Below are 27,320 nucleotides of genomic sequence, written 5' to 3'. Positions count from 1 at the left end.
CACCCCAAGGTGAAATATTACTTCATATGTCTGAGATGTACCATCAGTTTCCTGGAATGTAGCACATTTTTTTTCTGCACAGATATCTGTACATGCTCACTTCCTCCAGTTTTCCCTGGTAACCCCACTTATGATCACTGGCATTTTCTAATCCCATGACCCTGTTTCATTTATCAACCAACAGATTAAAAAAAATAAGTGTGCATTTATTTTTATGTTCTCTTCCCCTACCTTTGCTCCCCGCAGAATAAACTTCACCAAGACAGAGATACCAAGCCCGATCTGGTGGTGCAGGCCTGTAATCCCAACACTCCAAAAGCAGAGATGGGAGAGTTGCCCAAGTTTGATATCAGCACCGTGAGACTTTATGTCAAGAAAAGGAAAAAAAAAAAAGCACCTCCCAAACAAACTAGTTATTGGTGCCTTGGACAGTCCCTAGCCCACAGCATGTAACCAAACACAGAATTTGCCAAGTACACCTTGAGATTTCAAATAAGAATTGCTATGTTACATATGAGAAAAGGACTTCTTTGAAAAAAAATTTCTTTGTTAAAAGTTAACTCAGAGTCCAAGCAAATGATGCCCCGACTGCACAGTATCTAAGCGCAAATGCTGTACACAGGGACACAACTAATTCAAGTCCACCGGTAAGCATCGACACGCCTTGACCACGCCCCGGCTTACTCAGTGTAAAACAGGGTAAGTGCACCAACAACGATGTTGTGATTAACTGTGGTGCTGTGTGTGTGTGTGTGTGTGAAACACTGCGGCACTCAGCAACAAACAGGCAGTGTTGATAAAAAGGGAGGTGACAGTGTTGTTACCACCATCATCACATTAGAGTCCCAAACCCATTTCTTGTCATTTCCAAATAATTCATGGGAATCCACTTTCTAAGTCCACACAACTTAAAAAAAAAAAAAAAAAAAAAAAAAAAAAAAAAAAAACAGATTAAATAAGAGTTTCCAGAAACCAGAGCATCTCTCAAAAAGAGTAGGGTGGGGTGGGCATGAAAAACTATAATTCTATTCCCCAGACACTTCATTACACAGTACAATAAAAATGTCCATAAAGAAAGCAGAATTCTAAAATTAGGCAGATTTACTTCAAATCAGTTCACACCAACTTTTGTTGGAAAACAGAAACTTGTATTGTCCTAGTTAGCGGCTGGGAAAGGAGGGTCAGTCTTCTCTTAGAGTGAGTGTAGCTAGCCCCTGACAGGTCAGCCAAACTCCAGTGAGGGTCCCACAGCCAACAACATTTGGTAGCACAACTCGGCCTTGACGGGGTGAGGTGGGGGCTCAAAGCTGGGTGGAAAAAGAGCCTGGGAAGAGTTTGGGTAGGGAGTGGGAACAGGATCAAAATGCACCGGATGAAATCTGCAAGGAACTAACAAACAAAACTGAAAACCTTTCTACTGATTTCACAACGCCCTGGCTGGAGAAAAGCATGATGGGAACTGAGCATGGCTGAGCAGTCTGTGCACAGGGGCTGTAAGCATCATTCCTCTCTCATACTCCACAGGGTTCAGTTTCAATGGGGACTTTAATTGTGTGTGTGTGTGTGTGTGTGTGTGTGTGTGTGTGTGTGTGTGTGTGTACTGCTCCAAGTAGTGTCTCTGTGTGTTTGTTACCTCATAACAAACCTGCATTTATTAATCCTGTTTCCTTCAGTGACAGGATAGCCCAGGCCCTCTGAGAGTAAGAAAAACCAAACTTTAAAATCAAAACCACATTCCAAATGTCTTAAAAGATATTTTTTGTTCAATTCTTTCGTAAAAACATTGGTCACTATTTAACATACAGAGGCAACAAAATGCACCCAGTTCACATGCATCAACAAGTCAGTAAATCATAGTACATGAAGAACACAAATTCTGAACGAACAGTCCTCCAGCCGCTCATGAGACAGTCGGCTGTCGCTCCGGAGCTGACAGAGAACAGCAGCCGTGAGACAGGGAGGTCCAGTTTGGCTGATGTCGATTCTCTGTGGTGAAAACACTCAACAAGGGTCCTAAGGAGTCATTCATTTAAAGGGGACTATCTTCAGGAATCACATTGTGCAAAGACCATGTCAGGTCAGGACAAGAGCTTGAGAAAACGATACCTTTGGGTGAGGACAAAGAGACTTTGATTTTGTTTGTCTGCTTTTGAAAAGTCAGTACTTTAATGGTTCAAAACATTTCATTGATTAACTAGGATTCAAATTTTTTTTGAATGTCTTTCAATGTGAAAGTTACATCTTTCATGGTTTGGCAACTCAGACAGCTGAAGAGTTAACGAAACTGGCGTAACTCTGTTAGCAGGGATTCCTGCAGGAAGGACTGGGATATTTTTAAGAGAAAGGAAAAGGAAATCAGCAATCCAAAGTCCTTTCTAAACTCCAAGACAGGTTTCTGGAAATGGGATTTAACAAGAAGAAAAGTTAAGCACCACAATACAACACTTAAAAACAAAAACAGGAAAGAAAGCCACCAATACACCAAGGGCAGACACAAAGCACTCACGTATTTACACAGAAAATGAAATAAACATTCTAATCTGTCTATACAAAGGACGGACACAGCACTCACATGTTCACACAGAAAATGAAATAAGCCTTCTAATCCATCAGCCTGGAGTCCTCTTCCTGGCGGCCATGTGTGCTACGTGGAAGAAGACACAAAAGACAAACCTGTCTGCCATCTCCAGTCGTGGAATTCTAATTTGATCAAAGGAGAATGCTACTTGAGTACATGAGAATCTGATGGGTTTTTATACTGCCTATTTTCCCTTAAAATCATGATAAATGGACAGCACGAAATCATCCCTAAGTGCAAGAAGGGCAGTATGTGACACATTTTCCTATGGAAAAGAAATCTTCTTTAAAAAGAGCTCGAAGTAATTATGTGCAAACAAAATCCCAAACAAGATTTAAAAGGCATAGTCATGCTAAGTTTCTCTTTCCTGTCTAGTTAGCAAATATGGATAATTTTAATTCCCCAAAGAATAAACTCTAGCTTCAGTTCCTCTCTTCCATATGTTCAATTAGTCTGTCACATGTAACTTTTTAGCGTATGTAGACCACACGGGAGAAAATTTAAAAGGTTCAGAAAATTAAAACCTAGGCTTCCCACTTGATTTCCTTCAGACATACAAGCACAGACAGAGGAGCTTTCACCAACCGTGTGCTATAATCACCACAGAAGAAAAATCTCCAAAAATGGGAGGAAGACTCTCTCCTCATGTTACATTTGACTAGACTATATAGCAAAGAGCAAAATATGAAATACATGTTATTTCTAAAAAAATTCATCCAAAAAAATCACAAAGCAAGATCTAATGAGATTAGGATTCTGAGCATGGAATATTTAGACTCATTTCATTCTGATGAGACAAAAACACTTTAGGGGAAAAAATCCTTCCAAAGTAATAGAACTGATCCTCACGAACCTTCCAAACACCACTAGAACTCTGCCACTTTCTCTAGAAACCTTGAAAGCTTCCCTTTTCTATTTCCCTTAAAAAAAATTACCATGATTTCCAAAAGTCCTATCAAATTCCATAGTTCACACTAATTTCCTAATCTTTTAAAAGACAGTGAGTATTGGAGTACCGTCTTTCCCTCACAAACCAGAACTCACGGTGTCGTTAGTCCAAGTTGGGAAATGAAAGGTCAAAAGTCAACTAGAAATAAGTACACTTGTTAGCATAGATGGGGTATGTAAAAGGAAGGCCAGAAAATTGCTCTTTCTGGCCCTTAAGACAGCGTGGTTCAAAATTAAAATGAACCAGATATACTTAAAATACTTAAAATCTGTATTCATTTGGAATAGATGTGAAAGCTTTGAAAATGAGTGAAATCCTATGATTGTAAATGTTTACTGTGAAATAGCACAGAAATGATGCCACCAGGCAGGGAGTCAAAATTTTAACTGATATTAAACATCTTAAATAATTTGGAGAAACCCTAGCATTGAATTATAACCATCAAGGAAAAAAAAAACATAAATAGGTATTTCCATGCATGCACATGTTACATAACAAATAAGCAAATCCCAAGTCAGTACAGTACAGTATCAATGACTAAAAGTTAAATAATATGTTGATACATAGAGAGGAGGGAAAGATAACATACTGATGCCACTGATGAAAAGGATCTCAACAATTTACATAAAATGATACTAAATAGTTTTTAAAAAGATGTCATAAGAAGACCAAGCCACAATAAGTTAGTGTTTCCATAATACATGCTGAATTATTTGATCCCATATCTATACACTGTTACTGTCTTCGCCACTAAATGTTGTGACAGTATTTTTTAATGACTGAGGTACATTAGTTTACATCTTTTTATAGGTATTCTAAGATGATTAATTTGTTGTTTCCAGTTTTTCATCTTCTTCACCTCCTCCAAAGAAAAACAAAGGGAACATTCCTAGAATGCAGCCAATGGTCACCCCAACAGCCTTGCCCTACGGAAACAGAGAGAGCATTTCTTAACATCACGTATCTTTAACAGAGGCATCCTTACACAAGCATTGAGGACAACAGTCACCTGCCACACACTGAAGTTTCTGCTACACTTGTATTCCTGCTGATTAGAGAAATCTAAGTATTAAAATAAGCTACCAAACACTCAACATGCCATTTTAAAGTTCAGAGGAACAAGGGAAAAGTTTACCATGAACATGACATCAAAGAAATATTCAAGTGGAAAATATTTTTTTAATCATTCATATATTTTAATGTCAGAAGAACAGAACACAGGCAGGGAAAACATGCCAACTATCCTCAGTGTATCTGGATTTGATACGCTTGTATACAGACCTTCAATACTTAATCCCATGAATGCTTAGCTATATGAAGATACAGCCAGTATGTGAATATTTTTAAAGTACTAAAGTTTCAGAGGTATAACAAGAAGAAATTTGCTATGTCCAGATACTTAAAGTTAGTCCTAAATTCTTATTTCAATCTCAATATTTTGTTCATTTATATTTTAACAGAAAGACTATTCTATTTGGCTCCTGACTGCCCTACGATGTGACCGCTGCTAAGAGACGCCCCCCGGCACTGCCCACCCATTCTGTTCAAATCACTTTCACTATCACCCAGGGGAACCAAGGGTCCCCTACTGCTCCCTTTAGAAATGCTGGAGCAAGATGAACCTTGCCTCCATTAATATTTCAATCTACAACTATTTGATCTTTCCTTCACTATCCGTCCACAGAAATGCTCAGAAATGACCACCAATGAATGACTACTGTATAATGGGGATCAGTTCCAGGATAACAAAACCTTTGGGTGGTCAAGCCCTTAATTAGTCAAGCTGGATAACATTTTTTAAAAATCAGGTATACTTATGGAACTAAAGGGATAACAAACTATTTTTCTGAGAATGTCCAAGACCTGGGTAACTTTTCTTAGCAATTCCACTGAAATCAATTATAGTCTCAAAACTGCCATTGCTAGTCACCAAGATTCATGCTCATGAGCCACACAACTTACCAGATGTGTGCTAACACGCGTTTGCCACATGTCAACTTGCTTTGGTGTAAGATCAGGAATTGATAGGCCTAACCTGGAAGCCAAGGCCTCAACGTAACCTGCAAGGCTTCAAGAAAACAAAAGAACAAGAGAATTTAAAGACATGCAAATGTATTCATATAGTAAAAACCAATCACTACAAGGAGAAATTCAAGTTTTGTCCCTAGACTCCACTCTAGACAAAGCATAGAAATTTTACACCTTCTATAATATATATATAAAACTCTGGTTTAAAAATACTTTCAAATCCACATTTAACATACAGTGACTCAGAGCATATAATCTCTATCATTATCTTTAAGAGACCAATCAAGGTACATAATTTTTTTATAAATAATTAAAACTGCTGCACTTACTTCAAACTCAAAGCAAAGTACTTGAACATATAATTTAATTTGATAACTATGATCAGAAAGTAACAGTTTTTAAAATTCATCAGACTAATGTACTTAAGAATGACAGCTTAAAACTTTTAGCCTAACTGGGGATTCTAAGTTGCCATCACTGATGGATATAATCTTGTTCTAAGTACTGTCGGGAGGAAAAAGCTTGTCAATTATGCACACTGACAATCATAAGATAAATTCTGGCTTCGGATGTGAAGTGTTTGAAAATGTGCATCTGAGAACACAAAAAATGTGATGTTTGGGAGAGACAGTGGAAAGAGAAGGGAGAAAACAGTTCTCAAATGGAAAAAAGCTCTTTATAAAAACCTTTACACCTCAATCTAAAGTTAAGTGGCTTTAGAATCTATCAGTTGGTTCTATTAATACATCAGAAAGCTATATAGATGCTGCAACATTGTCAATATGAAGCTTGAAGTTTGAAAAACAGGAAATGGAATGTCAAAGAGGCTGTATCAAGGTAAGATTTATGTCAAGAACTCTAGAAATATAAAATCCCAATCATGGCCTTAAAGAAAAAAATTAAAAATAGTTTTGGCCACAAACTCCAGTACAGATGCCTGATATCGAGGGTCAAATCACTAATAAAACTGTCTCTGCCTACTGTGAGCTGAAATAGAATCCTATTAGATCCAAACCCAAATCTCAAAATATACCACTTGAGTAGCCAAGAAAGAGAGACGATGTCATGACAGAACAAGAGAGACATGTTTGTCCTAATATTTAATGCCAACTTCCCAGCTTTCCCAGGCCCAGGAAGCAGCCCAGGCCATCTGCCACCTGGAAGAAAGTTAGAAACATGGCTTTTCTCGAAGCAGCCATCCCCCATTTGTGTTATCATTCCTGGCATATGAAAGAAGGAAAAAATGGCCAAGCAAACATACGCTTTGGAGGCTGAGGTGTGGCTCAGTGGTAGAGCACATCCTTAGCATGCATAAAACCCTACGATCAACCTCTTAACATCAGTGAGAGGAAGGGAGGAGGGAGGGAAGGAGGTGGAGGGAGAGTGTTGGATATTACTTCCTTTGTAGATCAGTATCCTCAAATCTTTTTATCTTTGGGGTTTTGCAAGTATACAGAAGTGGGGAAATGACAGAATTTATTTTTAATTCTCTGTTCCCACTGAAGACGTCCACAAAATGTATCTTCAGTAAATAGAAACTCCATTTTGTGTACATTTTTATCATTTTAGGATACACCATAGTGTATACAACATAGTGATATGGGTCTATCCAGCCTCAGAACCACTGAGTCAGTTTTACAGACTCATTGCCAACAATTGTATTTGATTTCCACCAAATATTTAGTATTACTGATTTAGAAATATTCAACTTAAATTTTTAGTTTTAGCACCCAAAGGAAAAATAACTGTCCCTTTAAAAGGCTTGTTAATTTAGAAAGGAATAAAGACAAGAACATATAAGCACGTAACTTCAGAAATGAATCATGAATGGACCTACCCAAGTCCAGCTAAATCTGAAACAAGATTTCCCAAAGCAGCAGCTGGAAATTTGAAAAACACACAATGAATTACCAAAACAAAGCCAGCAGAAGTCACAGTATTACATCACGTGAGAGGCACTGAGCTCTGGTCTGCTGGAGTCAACATATTTCTCTGCTGTAACAACTATGTTAGAAGCAGCTCAGGGAGAGCTCTAGGTGCCAAGAGTTTAACAGACCACACAATCCTAAAATCAGAACACCCTACCTCCATTAATAGAGTGTTTACCTCTTTAGCAGAAATGTTCTATTCTTACTTCAATATCAAAATTTCGTTCTTGTGTCTTTAGTGTGGTATTTATTTTGGGGAATTTGGATAGTAGAAGCTCAAGAGCAAAGCTGCATAGGCAACTCCAAATTCAAGAAAGTACAGGAAAGAAAACACTTCATTTAAATATGTAGTGGGAACGCTGAGTTAGGAGACAAACTTGCCTTCACACAGGCAATTGAGGTGAGTAGTGGTACCCATAACTAACATAAATTAGTTACAATTTCTCAGGAAACAACACCTGCTATATACAGGAACTAGGAACCACAAGATTAGGATTAGAGATATCTAAACAAATATCTCAATGAGCAAATCATTTCAAATAAATTGTCTTCTAAACCTAACTTACTGACATTTTTAAACAACATGCAGACAATAGAATTTTAACATTCACTATTATTAAATACCTGCCATTGTTGAAATTCCCAAAATAATTCCAATAGACAATTCGATTTGGGTTCCCTGAAAAGTAATTGGGAAAAAAAATTAAAGCTGACATGGCCATCGAAGAATATCAACGTGCTAATAAAAACAGACTGTGTAGTGAAATCAACATGCTGCTGCAACATAATTTCACACAAATATATCCATGAATGTGCACAGTATGTGAGGTGATTCACTTAATTCTTACACACACACACATATGTATATGTATATGTGTGTATATACATATATATATATATACATTCGTGAAGAAATAATCAAAACATTTCATCTATTAAAATTGAGCCTCCCTAAAAATAAATAGCAACACATGTAATAATTCTTCACTGAGAATCTAATTTCTTAATTCTACTTTTCTATCACACAGAAATAAGCTTTAAAACTCCTTGAACAAAAAGATTGACACTTAGATGCTAAATTCTGAAACACACTGTGCTATTATTTACTCCACTGAGATGTGAAAGACTAGATGATTTTCTAGGAAAACTGCCATTAGTGAGACTTTCCTCAAAGCTTTTAGTTCCTTAGCCATTAGGCAGTGCAGCAGTGGGAAGCGTTAGTCTGACAGACCTACACTAAGAATGAGGACCACTGCATCCCACTGGATTTACTCACTGGGAGTCAGAGGTTCCCACATTTATCTTCCCCCCTCCCCCGGGGAAAGAAGAGGGGCTCATGTTTCCCACCCACTTTACAGAGGTGGAACCGAGGTGACGGAGATGCAGGGACTCTCCTGGGCTGTCACACACAGGAGGTGGCCCCATGTCTATTTTGCTAATTCAGTTCCTTCCAATCCTTCACAAAGGTAAGTGCTGTGGATGTTCTGTATGCTGTGAATATGTGTTACTATGATTGGTTGATAAATAAAAAGCTGATTGGCCAGTAGCCAGGCAGGAAGTATAGGTGGGACAAACAGACAAGGAGAATTCTGGGAAGAGGAAGGCTGAGTCAGTAACTGCCAGCCCACCGTCCAGGAAGCAACATGTAATGGCAAACAGATAAAGCCACAGAACACGTGGTGACATATAGATTAACAGAAATGGGCTGAGTTTAGTTGTAAGAGCTACTCAGTGGTAGGCCTGAGCTAATGGCCGAGCAGTTTTAATTAATATAAGCCTCTGTGTGTTCACTTGGGTCTGAGCAACTGCAGACTGGGCAGAACACAGAAAAACTTCAGCTACAGGTAAACTTGGTTTTCAAGAGCTCCCTAGAAAACTGGCATTGAAAATTTTTTAAAATTTCAAATCTTAACATTGAGGGGGAAAAAAGGCTGTCTACTGTGCTATATAAAATGTTCTGCTCTTCAGTCAGTACAGAGCACTAAAGCTGAATGACATTTTCCCCAATTCTCTTGCCCTCTGCTTTCCTCTGTCCCTTGAAGACATAATTCTTGCTGAATATGAACAAATAGCCTGATGCACCACTCTCCCAGACACAAAACATTATAAACTTCTAAAGGCACCTAAAGTAACAGACTTCTGAGGGAAATAAAAAAGAAAGCATAGAAAATAAAAAAAAACCCACAAAGACACATGTTTTTCTTACATAAATGTAAAGATGTTAGAGCAGAGATGTGCACAGGCCACAGTAAATAATAAATGAGACAGCACCCTTAACAGCAATGAGTCATTGTCAATGACCCAAGAAAAACTTCTTTAAAAATATGCATCTGAAAAACTGTTTGTGTGAGCTGAAGACGTAGCTCTATGGGTAGAGTATCTGCTAGCATGCACGAGGTTCTGGGCTTGAGCCCAATCACCCCCCACACAGAGTAACAGTAAGAAACAAGAAATATTTGTGTGCTTTATCATTTAGTGAAATTTGGAGTGCTTGAAGGTCCTTCTAAGAGCATTAAAAACTTCATATAAATTCAAAGATGTTTTGGGGACAATTTCCGACTTCTTTACTTTGTGATATATTTTTTAAAAATTAATAAATGAGGTAGGAATTATGAATAAATCTAACAATAGTTATCAAAGTAACACTTTATCACCTTAATTACACTTATCTTACAATTAATCTATTCTAAAAAAATTCTATCCTAATTGAATTGTAAAACAAAGCAATTCCCAAAATGACTAAAATATAAAGTATAAAAAGCAATGCAGCAATATAAAAGTATAATAAGCTATATACCCTAAGGCTGAATATTACTAACAGCTAATAAAGGTCTTCTTCATCTTATTATAATTTGGCTATACAGAAGTTTGTTCTCATGACTACAAAGAGGGTAGCAGCCAGGAATGCACATCTAACAGGAAGGAGGAAAGTAAGTTTATAATAGCATGACAGGGCAGAAGACTCAACTCTTTGTCCTGTCTGGAAAACTCACATCTGCTCCACAATGTGAAAGATCATCTGTGCTTTAAAGTACGGTAAAGGGGTAAAAATAAAACAAAACAAACAGGAAAAAAAAAAAAAACACATTGCTAGGACAGAATGATTATTCATTCCCCTTTCAGAGAGTTTACCCTTGTATTATTTATCTATTTTAACGTCTGGGGTCAAATAAACCACTTCATTGGAAAATGTCACCCTCTCTGAAATAGCCTTCATTATAGGGATAGTCAAAATCATTCCTCTTCATCTGGTGTTGAAGTCAGTGATTTAAAACACTTGTTTCTGTAAAAACTGTATCCAAGGGGATGTATCCTTGAAGACAGATTTCAGTGTGAACAGGTTATTAGTGACTTGGAGTTAAGAATCTCAAGTCTGGGAAAACACTCTACTCTGATATACTAAGTAAGAATGAGGCATAGGTCTGAAGGACACAAATAACAACACTCAAGTGATTGGAGTCTCTGAGGTGCTCTGCTGGGTTTTTGCTCCATCTCCACACAGATGGTGCTTTAGCTTTTTATAAGGCAGGGTCTGATCAGAGATCAGAAGCTATTAGCTTCCATACTCCTCTCTCTTCAGCCCACCCCCCCACCCCCCTTTGTCAAAGTGCACCATCTCCACAATGCCAACAGCAGAGGAGAGTTTTCAGCATCTGAGTCTTCAGGGTGAGCCTTGTTAAGGAAGTTTATTAAAACGTGGCTGGAGCACTAAAACGTTGAGCAAAACAATGGGAAAGTGAAATATTCAGCACGGAGGTGCTCTCTGTCAGACAACCTGCTCGCGGGCGCACAATCAACTACGACTTATAAACTCAACATAAAGGAGCTTTTAGTACAAGCAGACATGCTCTGCATTAATAACAGTAATTTAGCCAACTCGATGTTAGTAGCCCGAGAAGAGCAGCACAGTTCTAAATACTTAACTACTCTTTGGACATCTGTAGACACGCAGATCAATTTTATTCTTATGTGTACACTAGGACAGTAGCATCATCCTAGAAAACTGACCATTCTAGAATTACATTCTAGGGGCATTTATTAAATGTGCATCAGCCTTGAGAAGTCTGGACTTGCCACAGCATGCTACCAAAAACCCTGCCGTGGTGCTCGTGACCCCAAGTTGTGCACAGGCCAGAGTCACTCCGTGACTGCTGACAGTGGCCCCTGAACCTCTCTTAAGCCAGGGAGCAGCTGGACCCTCTGCGGACCGGGTCCTCATTAATCTGGATGCAAGCATAGAAAGACCCTGCAGCAATCAAATCATCTCAAGTGAACTGACTTCAGATACTCTAACAACACCTGCGGTCTGTAAAACGGCTATGTAAACGACTTTAAAACCTCTATTTTTATAACTAAATCTATTATTTATGTTTCTTCATAGTACAGGTAAATTCCAAAATACCAAAAATAAACGCTTCCATCTCCCCTCCCTTCCCACCGCCCCCACCCTTCTCCTCTCTTCCCCCATCTTTCTGAGTAGTTTCTTCAATAATAGCTAATAGAAAATTCTGAAAGTTAGATTCTGTGAAGCTGACAATAAACTCTCAGTGTTCTAATTCAGAGAAGCATTTTTTCCCCCCAAATGAATCTAAGTAAAAAACCTACCCTTTGGACTCCCAAACAGGTACCAAGCAAGAAATAAGTAATTTATACTTTTTCATCTTTCAAGGATTTAGGTAAACTTCAACCTATTTACTGTTAATATCCAAGAAAGATGACTGCATAAAGCATTCTAAAGGCACATTTAAAAGTTAGTAGATGCTTTGACTGAACTATGAGAAAATCATTATCTTTATATAAAATAAAAGTAAACAAACACTGGGAAAGTCTTAAAATATTTGTGTTTTAATCACTAATTTGTTATGAAAGTATACCAATATTGGTGTCCACTAAAAGAGATATCATTAATATCAGAAAGGCAAACCAAGCATTCCACAGCTTGCAATGGTCACAGCAAAGGGGATTTCTTTTATTTACTTATTTTTCATATTATATGCCTTGGTGTTTTGCCATGGGTGCTAGGTTCCCTGGAACTGGAGTTACAGCCAGTTGTGAGCTGTTATGTGGGTGCTGGAAACTGAACCTGGGTTCTCTGGAAGAGCAGCCAGTGCTCTTAACCTCTGAGTCATCTCTCCAGCCCCGGGAGTTTTTTATAATATTACATAATGCAACAAAGGCGGAGGATGTTGTTAAGTGAATCTTAAGACATCTTTGGGTTAAATGTTGAAACTAAAGCCTTGACTATGCCCCCAAAACACCTACTAAGATATTCTAGAATGAGAAAATTGAACAAGGAACTAATCAAAACCCTCTCTCTATACATATATGTGATGACAAGTCCCAACACGACTAAAGAACACCAGACACATTACATACATCTGCTCCTTAATAAAAATGTTAAAACAATTATATAAACCATAAGCATTTGTCTACATGCTTTGCCAAAAGTTTTATGATTAATATACATGATGCTTTAAAATTGAACTTGCTCAATGTTAATTAACTTGATAGGTATAAGATATAAACTATTAGGACTATGTAGAGCACACTAATTTCTTTATTAACTCAAAATAGAAGTGGTGAAAGACTTACTGCAACAATCATAATTGCATTATCCAAAAAGCCAAACCCTATGAAAGGTATCGCATTGTGGAAGAATACTGAAAAACATCAAAACACAGAAAAATATATTTTAAAATTTTAGTAACTGTAGAGGGACCCAAACAGGCCATGTAATTAAAGCTTCTAAACAGACTCAATAACAATCACAGATCCTGTTGCTCCTGTAAGTTTACTTACAGAAGCTACACTGGGAAACAAAACACAAATATGTAACACATAAAAACAATTTTAGGCCTTTATGTTTTCTTACCAGTAATGCATATACATACAGTTCATGGGAGAGTAAATTCATAAACACAGGAGGACACCACTTAACCGACCCACAGCAGTCTACTTCTTTCTTGTGCCTGAGGACTATCACAACAACACTAATCTCTGTATTTGTAATAGTATTTTTTTTTTAATGCCTACACTCAAATTCCAGGGAAGGTAACTGACTGCTTTTACTTCCCAGTCTACTTTAAAAGAACTTTTAGGAAAAGGCTGTTGCCTTCATCTGACATCTATGAGCAGTCTCTAACGTCTCAGAACCCACCAGGACTCCTAAGTGCTACTGGAAACTGTAAGAATCGGTATTTGCTCTGCATCAAACTGTAGCTTGAAGGCCTCTTCCTGCTATCTGGTACATAACCTGAAACCTGGGATATTAAAAGGCAACGCAGGAAAAACATGTTGTTGTTGTTGTTGTTTTTATAATCTAGCCTCACTTTTCCAAATTTGTATCTTCAGCACACTGTATAATGCTGAATGCTGAGTACACAGCAGATGCTAAAAAAATAATTGAGGACTACTAACCTGCAAAAGAAGCTAATTCCATAGTCAGACAACTGGAGGCATACTGTGAAACAAATTAAAGGCTGGGAACAGGAAAAGACTATTCTATTTGATCATTACAACTTCTAAGGCACAGCCAATGTCAGCTCAACGGATAGCTTTTTTCAATAAACATCAAGAATCTGAGTCTCATACTGTATTTAAAAGCAGTCCTCCCTTAAGTAAGCTGGTTATACTTGTTAGTGACTTCAGATTCTTTTTTCTTTTAACACAGTTAAATATACAATGTAATTAAAAATATAATCCAGAAGTTAGGAAAACGTGATATTCTATGGTGACTTCTGTACCATCAGGGAAAGCTAGTAGGCAGTAATTCTAAAAAAATTAACACGTCTATCCACAACTACTATCAAAGAAATACCATATTCAGCATAATAATATGCACCATCATGTATAGATTATTATAGTTACATTGGTAGTACACAATAGATATTTCAGGTCTCTGCTTGTCACAGTAACAATGTTTATGATGAAAAGCAGAATATCCCATTGTGATTATTACTGTGAAAGGTATCAAGATGTAAAAGTCAAATGTCACATTCATGAAATGGGATTCACCTCAAGACCCCAGCCTTACTTCTCTGGCTTTTCACCTAAGCCCATTAGGCACCTACTGAACATTCGACTTTTTACAGTAAACAGCTTCCAAAACAAACACACAACCCTACCTCCCAACTACAACATAAACTCAATAGGTAACTAGGTACACTGGAAATTTTGAAGTCACCCAAAGAAGCCCACACTGTGAAGGGAAACCTGTCTAGGTGTATCTAGACACAGCCTTCTCCATGGCTTCTGGAACACAAGTATGAGGAAATAACCAAGAAATCAGCTGAGATTACTTAGTGTTTGAATATGTAATGGCACCTCTAAATGCAGCCAGTTAAGAATCCCTTAAAACAAGGTATTGATGGCATTAAGGTCGCACTACTAGCTCATCCTGGTAGAAGTCTGGTCAGTAAAGCTAAGGCATACTGCCATACTAATCAACTAATGAACTATGAAGTAGGTCTTTATGTTTATATTTAAATAAATTTGCCTTATAAATAAAAAACTACTTTTAATTCAAAGGAGGAAAATAGTTTCTCAAAGAAAAAAGTATGCACTGGGCACCCTACTGGGAACCCCAGCTGTAAAGACATATAAAACTTGGTTTCCACATCTCAAAGGATTTAGACATAGAAACCTAACCACATAAACAGTTAATTTCAACATCACCTACAAAAAAATGGTAATAGTATCGCATGCACTATCAGTACCGGGTTAGGAGTATGGGCTGGGAGAATCAGGAAAGATTACCTGGAAAGAGAGATCTTAAAGAATTCTTAAATTGTTTTGGTTTTTGAGGAAAGTTACTAATTCCTAACATAAATTATATTCTACCTATGAAAGAAAAAAAAGGAACTATCATTAGTTTTTTTCCTCATCATTTGAATTTGCCTTCCAATGAAGAGTGATCTCCTACTAATTCACTCTTTCTTCAACTCCCTCTGGCAAACACTATGCTATAGCTAAGCAGTTGTTAGCAAATGACATTTAATATTTAATTACCTACTTAATTACCACCTACTCAAATTCACCGGCACACTTTTAAATGAGTCTTTTCTACTATCTTTTAATAAGACCCTAAACTGTTTTACATGTTAACCTGCAACATTCATATCCTAACAGAAAATAGCTGAGCTCCATAATGAGACTTCCTCCTCAGACAAACTTCGCTTACTTTCTTATAGCTACGAACGCTACCCAGAAACACTTTCTGCATCAGAGAACAGTTAGCCTGAATCTAAAATTAAGTTCTGCAGTTACCTAATTTAAATTTTGCCTAGGAAGTAAATATAACACACATTTCTCTGCAAATTAAGCAATCTTCTAACATAAATTTACTTTCATTACTAGATAAGAACATATAAAAATATTAGTTATCCCATAATATTATGATATATCTTCAACAAGGTTTAGAAAGTACTCCTAGATGAAAAACAGGATAATCCATTCTACCAGAAAGGTTTAATTTGCTGACTTCTGTGCTATTATAAGAAACAGTTCCTTCAGGTCCAAAAGACAGATGCGTATCAGTTTCACAATTATAGAACCATTACCGTATCTCAGCTGTCCTGGAGTGGGTGGTTGAGCTTCCAATTTTTCTAAAGGAGAAGAAAGGGTACGGAGCAAGAATTAGTTACTACGGTAGAGCAACAGACTTAGGAAATGCAAAGATATATTTAGGTTAGTTGATCAAAATCATCCATTTTGAAGAATATTGGTTTGGAGTAATGACAAGATCAGGCGCTAAGCAGCTTCAGCCATATGCTGTGGGTCACACACATGGGCGCTCTTCTATTTAGGTCATGACAGCACTATGCAGGAGCCCATGTGTGTCTGTTACAGTAGAATCACATCCCAGAAACAGAACTTGTCTTTAAATGGAAACTCTGGATGACTTAACAAATGTCCAATACTGACAGTAGAAAAAAAAAAAGACACATATGCTTATATTAGTTAGTTTATTTGTTTAGAGATGGGCTTATTATGCAATCCAAGTTGGCCTTGAATCCCCAATCTTCTTGCTCCACGTTCCAAGTGCTGAAATAACAGTCCTGTGCTGCCATAGCCACTTGGAAATTACATTTTAAAATCAATGCCATTACGACAATGGTGTTACTGGCTTGTATAATGTCCATTTAACAATACACTGAATTTTTGAATTTTTCAAAACTGTACTACTAGAATAAGTAGTCTACACACTAAAACAACCAAAAAAAAGGTATAGTGTTTTCATTTAAAATAACAAGTAATAATATATCATTTATAATGTATGGCAAACACTTGATCTTTAGTCAAAAAGCTAAGAGGCAATATGTAATATATGACATAAAGTTTTTCCAAGTATTAACAAAAGCATCATGTCATTACATTTAGAATAATTTAGGTAAATCTAGATAAATAATTTAAATAAATTTAGAATTATTACATGCAACTAAGCTAGTCACTCAATCACAACACCTTACCATCTGTGAAAGCTGAAAGGGTCAGTACTTCTTCTACCTGCTCTTTCCTCATCCAGTCAAGTGGAATGAGTTGGTCACAGAGAAGAACCTGTATAGATTTGTTTCCCAGAGGGCTCCTATATCGAAAGCTTGGTTCCCAGTGCAGCAGTGTTCAGAGGTGGGACTTGGGGGAAGAGACTGGCTCACTGGGGCCCTGACTTCATCACAGATTCATCCTTTACAGAGCTGTGGAACTGTGGCGTTGTTAGGAGGAGGTGGAAAGTAGGATGTGGGTCCTAACTGGAAGACACACTTGGAAAGATACACCTTCTTTGTGCCCAGCCCTTCCAGTCTCTGCATCCTGGCCACCATGAGGTAAACTGCTTTGCTCCATGTCCTTCTGCCATGATGGTCTGTCTGTCTCATCATCACCCAGAAGCAATGGGGCCAACCAACCACGGACTGAGCCATCTGAGACTGTGAGTCAAGATGAATCTCTCCCTTAAGTTCTTTTTCTTATATTTGGTCAAAGCCGCAAACACTGAGTAACACGGTGGAGAAATATTTTCCATCACATTTTGAGAAGAGACTAATACTAAAGACAAAGCCTAACAAATAAAACCAAAATAGGAAGTTTCGGGGCTGGAGATCTAGTCTAGGGATAGAGTGCTTGTGCATCAAGTACAAGGCTGTAGGCTCAGTACTTGGGAGTGTCAATCTTTGAAACCAAAGGGAGAGGAAAACTGAGAATTATAGACCAACTTCCTTCATGAACACACTTATTTTTAGTAACACAAATACTAAAGTAATTTAATATTAAGAAACTAATTTCTGCCAGGCAGTGGTGGTGCATGCCTTTGATCCCAGCACTCAGGAGGCAGAGGCAGGTGGATGTCTGTGAGTTTGAGGTCAGCCTGGTCTACAGAGTGAGTTCTGGGACAGCCAAAGAAGGCTACACAGAGAAACTGGTCTCAAAACAAAAACAGGACAGCTTGTACAGTACTGTTACTACTAAGTGTTTGGGTGGCAGCTCCACCTTAACCTCTGGCACCCTGGCATCCCTATACCCAAAGAGTCTGGAATGTTCTGGTGGAAGATCCACCTCAACTCCCCTCCCCCATCTCTTACTCCAAACCCACCCCTTCAAAGCCCGCCAAACACAGCTCCTCCCCAAGAGAGGCTCAAGACCACTCCCACAGGGTATATAAGCTGCATCCCAGAAAACAGACATGTGGTTCTTCCGGTCTCCTCCTCTCTGAGGGGCTGGGGAACCACCGGGGAATGCTTTACCCATTAAACCTGGGCTTTTCCAACTCAGTCTGATTTGGTTTAATTTGAATTGCTGAGTCGGCAGAGAGGCCTTCCGGGTGCAAAGACTTATCACTAAGGGATAGTTCATTTTTATTCCTTAAGGATTGGGATACTGTGCCACACCATTATCTGCCGTGTGAAGCAGCATTACTATTATCTAAGAAATGTAGAACTGAAGCAAGCTGCTATACAAACCATATGTGAATCAGAAAATAACATTTCCCTCCTATTTCAGAAATAAAAATTTGTTTAATCCAGATGCTCTTAAATTTGTTATATAAAAATGTAAACTTTATACTGTGTTCATGTAAAGAAAATGGCAAGTTAGAGAAGAGGGGAACAAAGAGAAACAAAAAAAAAAAACCAGAAAAATGCAGTTTTTTTAAAGAAAAAAATTGGCGGTTTGATGTCAAATAGATTTTTTCTCTTTTTGTCTTTTTCTTTTTCTTTCTTTCTTTCTTTCTCTCCTCTCTCTCTCTCTCTCTCTCTCTCTCTCTCTCTCTCTCTCTCTCTCTCTCTCTCTCTCTCTGTTTAAATCTTGAGAAGAGCCGGGCGGTGGTGGCGCACGCCTTTGATCCCAGCACTCAGGAGGCAGAGACAGGCGGATCTTTGTGAGTTCGAGGCCAGCCTGGTCTACAGAGCGAGTTCCAGGACAGGCACCAAAACTACACAGAGAAACCCTGTATTGAAAACCAAAAAAAAAAAAAACAACAAAAAAAAAAATCTTGAGAAGAACTCCAGGCCACCCGGGAAGCTGGAGCCTGAGGCTGCACTGCCTGAGCACACATTCGTCAGCCCCGCCACCGCCCTCTCTGCTTTACTGCTCAGCCATTCCGGAGGTCCCTGGCCCTTGACTCAGCTCACTGGCAGACGGCAAGCACAGGGCCAACCGCCTGAGACAGCGGAGGAATCATCCCAGCTGCACCCGATGCTGCTTGGCAGGAAGGTTCCAGAATCCCTCGGTTATGCTCTAGAGTTTACTTTGAATTCTCAGCCAATTGTTTGGTTGTTTTTTCTTCTGTATCTAAAGTGGCATCTGGTGGGAGAGGAAATTACTAACTGTAGGTTAGGTTCTAATAAACTGAACTCCAGTTAATTAGGTTTTTCATTTTGCGATACTGGAAAATATCCAAGAAGCTTTTTCATTGGTAGAAGCTCTTCCAGTAGCCTAAAAGCAACTAGTGAAACCACCTTTAACCCCTGCACTGCACTCAGTGAGCACAGGCAGGTGGGCCAGCCAGGGCTACACAGTGAGACCCTGTCTCAAACAAACAAACACAGGCATGGTGGCACACAGCTTTAATTTCAGCTCTCGAGGCAGAGGCAGAGGTGGATCTCTGTGAGTTTGAGGCTATCCAGGTCTATGCAGAGACCCTTGTCTCAAAACAAAAAACAGCCGGGCGGTGGTGGCGCACGCCTTTAATCCCAGCACTCGGGAGGCAGAGCCAGGCGGATCTCTGTGAGTTCGAGGCCAGCCTGGGCTACCAAGTGAGTCCCAGGAAAGGCGCAAAACTACACAGAGAAACCCTGCCTCGAAAAACCGGGAAAATAATAATAATAAATAAATAAATAAATAAATAAATAAATAAATCCAAAGACACATACCACGAGGACGGTGATCCTCATCGTAACCTGCACTGCTGTAGAAACCCTATGACCTAACCACAGAAAAGCAAATATGTCCACTTTAGAGCTCACACCTGCTCCAATCCTAGGCTACCCCGCTAGATTTTACCCATAACTCACATGTGACTTTCATTAAAATGTTTTACCACTGACACTGAAATGTACCCTTTTACACAAAAACTCGGATTGCAGGAGAAGTGTACGTGAACTTGTACTCCACAGGAGCAGAGCTCCCTGTAAGGAAGGCAGGATCGCCTGTGCCGGTTCAGGTCGGAGCCTCCGTGATGCCTGAGGTGACGGGCGACAGATGTGCAGTTCTGCTGCAGGAGCAGATAAAGTCTCATCACTCAAGAACAGACTGGAGAAACAAAATCCTAATGTCAGTCATTACTTCTTTGTGAGGAGAAAAACGAAACACACTAACAGCTTTTGGAACAATAAACAACAGAGCTGAAAGTTTAGAGAACTTCACTGCCTTAGCAGTGATGACTTCTCTGTGATAAAGCAAAGAAGGAGCAAACCTACTCTACCTGCGAACACAAGTCCCCCGGGGCCTTAGTGCTTAACTTTCCAAAAAGGGAAAGGGATTATCACAGAAAAAAATGACAGATTCGAAGGTACTGTTTTCTCTCAAGGAAGCAAAGCCAATCCTTGCAACACTTCCACACACACACACACACACACACACACACACACACACACATATATCACACATACACCACACACACACACCACACACATACATCACACACACATACACACACATACATCACACACACCACACACATACATCACACACACCACACACATACATCACACACACACAAAACACATACATATACACACATACATCACACACATACACACACATACACACACATACATCACACACATACATCACACACACACCACACACACATACATATACACACACATCACACACACACACCACACACATACATCACACACAGAACACACACACATACATATACACACACATCACACACACACCACACACATACATCACACACACAACACACACATACATATACACACATACATCACACACACACCACACACATACATCACACACACACCACACACATACATCACACACAACACACACATACATATACACACACATCACACACATACATCACACACACAACATACACATACATCACACACACAACACACACATACATCACCCACACACAACACACACATACATACACACACATCACACACATACACACACATACATCTCACACACACATACATCACACACACATACACACACCACACACATACACACCACACACACATACACATACATCACACACACACACCACACACATACATCACACACACAACACACACATACATCACACACACACAACAAACACATACATACACACACATCACACACATACACACACATACATCTCACACACACATACATCACACACACATACACACACCACACACACATACACACACATACCACATATATACATACACACCACACACACATACCACATATATACATACACACACACACACACACACACACACACACACACACACACACACCACAGGGGTTAGGGATCAGATAGATCATGCCATGTCAACATGTCTTTGACATGTGGTCACTCAACGTATGTAGACTTTCCCCTTATTGGTAAGGTAATATATAACAACACTTAGATGTTTTATAGAATTACAATATGTACAAGTGACTTCTGGTATTCACAAGACACCTCACATTTCTAATACTGCTTCTGCACTTGAAGTCATTTTTAGTTGCTGAATCTGTGAAGTGTCATAATCACCAAGAAAGGGGGTTCGAGACCAACAAAAGAAGCATGGATGAGTAATGCCCAGGTTTCTCAATTATTTTTGGTGTGTCTTTCATGAGATCACATTTTTCCCTAGTGAAGAAAAATCAATTTTATTTGTGAAACCATCAAACTCTTACCCTACTTGGGGAACCAATTTTCTGACAGCCAATTCCCAAAACAATTTACTCCAATGGCAAAAGACCAGGTGCCCTACTAGAGCTTCCAAAGACTAAGGAAAGTACATACATATGTATTCACAGTGAAGTTATTAGTAAAACAAACCACACAAAAACAAACACAGTGAACGTACAGTTATCTGGAGGAGAGAAAACAGTATGTTTATATCCAGTCTTCCTTTGCCAAAATGATTTTGACAACAAAATTTACTAATTTTTTAATCTGAGATTTTCTGTCTACTAACTTAGACAAATATACAACAGATCAACTGTTTACCGGATACTTTAATTAGTTGGGGTTTTTTTTATGCTTAGGATTTATACCTAAATCTTTCGTGTTCTTCAGAAAAGACATTAAGTGATGTTTCTTTCCTCTTGGTGTTATTGAACCCAAAATAAAAGCAAGACACATATTTAAAGTCTGCTCTAAAGCTATAAAACATCTCCAGGAAAAGTATGCCAGCGAGCCCCACCATGCTGCTTTCCCACTCTGTTCCTTAGGATGGAGGTCTCGCTTTCCTGTCCAGGCTAGACCCAAACCAGTGGTCCCCCTGCCTCAGCCACTCAGGGGCCACAGCTACCAGTGCACACTGAGCCCAGCTTGCATTTTAGGTCAAACTTGATGAAAATATTTTCATGTTTTGAGATTTAGATAAAATACAAGTAAAAAAGAAATTTAAAAATTTCCAAGCTCCAGTTTCTTTTAAATGATAAGACTCTAGCCTAAAATAAAGATAAACCCGAGTTTACTGTAAGATTTAACCTCTATATCTCTTCTTTATCCTATTTTCCTTTAAAGATAATTTTATCAATATTAATAAAAAATTTATAAAATTTTTAGAATAAGCTATGCTTGTTGGTATATTTCTTTCCTAATTGTTATACAAGACATATTTTAAAATTGAACTAAAAGACTGTAATAAGAAAAATGTAAGTGAAATAGCTGCAATTTCCATGTTTCAGTTTCCACTGTTGAATTATAAAATGCCTTTACAGAAATGTAGTCCCACGGCATACAACAACCTTTAATATATTTTTTAACAGAAACTATGACTTGTTATTTTAATGTTGAGCACTCATTACATTTAACCATGCTTTATATAACTCTAAGCTTGAAATGACGGAAGTTCTGAAAAACCAAGTGGCCTAGTCCCAATTCTATGTACTATTGTGTTCTCGCCACAGGATAACGCTAAATATAATGGTTGATTTCAGCCTATTGCCATGAGTGTGAAAACATATCAAGAGAAATATTTTAAAAATCATTTTTAGTAAGTTTAAGTAGCAAACAGCTTCCCTCTGAGAGGACAGAGAACTGTCTAGTCGGTGCTGGGCTTTCTGAACACTGGCCTCCTGCAGATCCACCAGCATCTGGCCCAGGGAGGAGAGCCAGCACAAACCAGTCTACGAGGAACTCACGGGGGAGAATAAAGGCAAAACTGATGTTTTAAACAACAGAGAACTAAAGATTCCAGGCATTATGAATATCTGCTTGGTTTTTAATAGGAACAAAAAATTAGGTGTGTATGACCAAATCCACAGCGTCGCGTCAAAGAGTACAAAATGCAAACCATGCTGCAGGCAAAATAATTTAGCTAGTTATATTAGATGACAAAAAGCCATGCACCACAAAAGGGATTTAAAACACTACACAAACATGGCTAGGTAACACACTTGCAAGAAACAAAAAAATGAACACTCTTTAGAAACAGCAAAGAACTCAATTGATTTAGTAGTGTTTAATTAATAGGTCCTTTTATATAAAGCTTTCAAAAACATATTTTAAATTCATGCTTTGGGTTAAACCCATGAAAGTCTTTGAATGTGGTCCTGTAATTTTATTTGGCTATTAAAAGTGCTTATTGTGAGATATACATTATACTAGCAAAGATATTCCTGCTCAGAGCTTAGCAGAACTATGCATCCCCTCAACCTTCTGGAGAACCCGATGGGCAAAGGCCAGACTGCACCCAGCTACTGGTACCTAGGAGCTCCTTGGCCAGCAACAGCCCAGCTAAATCAGGAGCTGACCTGGTGTTGCCAAGAAGGCTACAGTGCACAACTAGATACTAATTTACTAACCTTTCAAACTCCGCCTTAAGTAATAACTACCATCCTAAAGATACAATTATTTTATTTCCTCCTATCTTTCCTGTCACAGTGTGTGTCTTTGAAGACAACCAAACATGCCATTGGTGTACAGTTGCCTTTACACATGTAGCTGTGTAGATGCAACAATTACAGATGCTTCTTAACACAGACTCCCCTGCCTATGCATTACAGGACATTATTATTACCTGGAATGTTTCTTTTTTACAGGCTAATACAGTCGAGCAGCAGTGTAACTTTAAGAAAAGTCAGATCCTGCTACTCTGACTTATTGTGGGATTACTTTTAAAAAAAAATCATATAGCCATGTATGTTACAGATGAAAAACTTAAACTGAGCTAGAAAAATCTACCTATTGTAGAATACCACAAATAGTACATCTGTCTGTGAGTATGGTTACATAACTCCCCCATTCATTTTAAAATAAAACTGCTTAATATCGAGGAAAGAAGATATTTTTTTTCAGTTTTTCTCTTTCTATCATTCCTAAAATAAGGATTCTTTCACAGGAAATGAGTGATGCAAGGATTCTTGGAAGCAAAGCTTGTGGTTCTCCAGGGGATGCTGCCTCGCCCCAGAAGCCAATGCCCAGCTGTGTAGGATATAATAAAAATGGGAAATGCCACTAGCAGCAGGGATTCTAAACTTTTTAACAATTCCACAGAGTCCGCCACAACTAAGAACTGGGTCTACAGGCAAGGAGCATGGCCTCCGGGAAATGTGGACTGAATTCTCTGCTTTGAGGATATGAAGATGTAGCCATGGAGACGATGACTTAATCATGATGTACAGCTGGTCCACAACCTAGAGTCTAGGTTCAAATTCCCTTTGATTTAATAAACCTCCAACGGAAAAATAAAGAACAATAAAAAATAACAGCACGTAAATATAAAGCACTATCAAGACATTGGCCATGCATTAGTATTTCAAACAGAAAACAACTGTAATTAAATACCAGAATCCTCTTCAAGCGCCTTTCCCTCTCTCCTAAGACATAATTACTCTCAGACATAATTTTCAAACACCTGTCATTTAAAGGAAAATAAGAAATCTGATGTACCTCACCACCACTCATCATGAAAAAGAAAATAAAAAACCCATATGGCTCATCATGATCACCAGATAAAACACTACATGAAGGGGGGGATGGAGGGCACACACATCAGATTTCTGCCAGTTTCAGAACTGCGTGGCCTCCAGTCTAGGGCCAATCTCCATCTCTAACTCTGAACAGATCTGCTGTCCTGAAATCACACTGAACCAAGACTCCGCAGGGCCTGAGGCAAACGCCTGCTCTAACAATGACGAGATGCCAAACCCTGAACACACTTTCACAGTGCACAAACAAGAGACTTAAGTCTCTGCACTCCTGAAGATTCAACTGTGTTTTCCTTCTTTACTGCATACTGGTAGCTTTCGGAGGGAAACCACCCAAATGTTTACAAAGAGCTGTGATAACTAGGGGCATAACTAAAGACTGGGCGTCAAAAGCTGAGCAGCAATAAGCCCTGCCATGGGTTCAGTTCCCATTCGGCAGCGCAGTAACTGCTGGGGATGAGCCCCGTCAGTCAGCTCTGGAACCAACAGCCTTCCTTCATGCCCACACTGGGAACAACCTCCAGAATAATTCAGGACCAAAACGATTCTTCAAAAGATACTAGCATCTATGCTTACCTGCTTGCTTATTTTTTTTAAACACTGCCATTAGAATTAGCAAAGTATAAAATAGTAGAGGATTTTACAGACAAGGAACTAGTACGTCAATAATGAGTTCAAACGTGAGCACACAGGCTGTGCCTCTGTATGTCTCTGGAGTTCTGACAACTCGGTTTTTGTCCTTGACAAATACTATCTGAGTAGTATTTAATCCTTAGCCTTACACAATTTCTTTAACCCATAAAGTCATTCAGATACCTTTTCAGACACTATACTGCATTCTTGGGCATTGCTAAATGTTAACTAGTTAATATTAAATGTTAAATAGACTATGAATTGAAAGAATAGAGAATATCGATTTTAAGCTATTTTTCTCTGTGTAAACTTCAAACAAACACAAATTCACACAACTCCACCACTACTATTATATGTAATTGTGCAGCTACCAAATCAAAAACAACAGCAAAACAGCCTTTCACTTCTGGCTTTAACATGAACTTAGAACTTATGTAAACTTTTAGACTGCTCAAGAGCACATGTCTATATATGGCGGGAATACTACCCACTACAGGTCTCATCTCATAGAGTGGCTTTGAACTAGTAAAGCTCTTGTCTCAGCCCCCTTATGGAGTGTTGAGACATGAGTTGCCCCCTGGCTGTTATTTTCTCACCGTCACAAACTTAGTCCTTTAGTTAGTCTTGTCTCAGCCCCCTTATGGAGTGTTGAGACATGAGTTGCCCCCTGGCTGTTATTTTCTCACCGTCACAAACTTAGTCCTTTAGTTAGTTAAGCATGCAGTTATTACTCAATCACATCCACAGGCCAGGGTTAGATAATGGGAACATTTTTGCTGACAATCTAAAATATTAATGCAAAGACAAGTCTTTAAGCATTCTATTTTGAACAAGCAAGGAGTCCTGTCAAATAGATGCTTTGCTCTTTGCAACAACATCTGCCAAACAACACTGGAAAATAGTACTGTACCAAAACTATCAGGGGTCTCTGCTGACGATACCTCCTTCGCCCGCTTCACAATGACCATCTCGGGTTTGGGAAATCTGCATGCTAAAAATATTCTAAAATCAGAATGCAGTTAAGCAATGAAGTCATTACAATGTGTGTAAAAATAAAATATGGAAGAATTTTAAAGCGCTTTCCTATGCACAGCACTGTAAAACTGGCAATGCAGTATTAAATGGTACTGTCATAATAGCCAATGGGGGGCTAGATGTAGCTCCAAAGTACAGCGCTTGTCTAGTGGGTCAGGCCCTGGGGTGTCTTAGATCTCCAGCACTAAATAATAATAATAATAACAACAACAACAATAACAAGTAGGAAATTTTTAAATTGTTCTGTGACCTTAAAGATTTATCCCCTACCCCCATGACCCAGGAGCAGTGGCACATGGCTATAACCACAGCACTAAGGAGGCAGAGGCAGATGGATCAAGAGTTAAGGCCAGCCTGGACCACAAAGTAAGTCCCAGGGCTGCCTGAGCTTAGTGAAACCCTGTCTTAAAATAGAAAAAGGAAAGGGGAGAGAGGGGGCAGGTGCACCTGTGTGGAACCCAGAGGACAACTGCTATCACGTGACACTATAACCAGGAGTGACTGAAGCTATCAAAATGTCATCACCCTGGTCTCAGGCCTCTGGCCATAACACAAGGCAAAA

The 27,320-nt window shown here is 38.8% G+C and overlaps 1 protein-coding gene across 1 annotated transcript in view; it reads right to left on the bottom strand.

Annotated features, from left to right (window-relative positions):
* Positions 1 to 1,976: 1,976 nt before the first annotated feature.
* Positions 1,977 to 27,320, bottom strand: part of Tmem65 (transmembrane protein 65) — a 40,198-nt gene continuing 14,854 nt past the window's right edge. The window contains exons 2-7 of the mRNA XM_059247601.1: positions 16,042 to 16,086; positions 13,076 to 13,143; positions 8,108 to 8,162; positions 7,393 to 7,435; positions 5,490 to 5,595; positions 1,977 to 4,453 (exon numbers count right to left, since the gene is read on the bottom strand). Of these exons, the coding sequence (XP_059103584.1) occupies positions 4,352 to 4,453; positions 5,490 to 5,595; positions 7,393 to 7,435; positions 8,108 to 8,162; positions 13,076 to 13,143; positions 16,042 to 16,086 (419 nt within the window). The 3' untranslated portion in view covers positions 1,977 to 4,351. The remainder of the gene's footprint in view (positions 4,454 to 5,489; positions 5,596 to 7,392; positions 7,436 to 8,107; positions 8,163 to 13,075; positions 13,144 to 16,041; positions 16,087 to 27,320) is intronic.

The sequence above is a fragment of the Peromyscus eremicus genome, chromosome 20 (assembly GCF_949786415.1).
Source record: "Peromyscus eremicus chromosome 20, PerEre_H2_v1, whole genome shotgun sequence".
NCBI lineage: Eukaryota > Metazoa > Chordata > Mammalia > Rodentia > Cricetidae > Peromyscus > Peromyscus eremicus.
The sequence above is the reverse complement of the archived record's forward strand: the minus strand, read 5'-3'. Positions and strand labels throughout refer to the sequence as shown.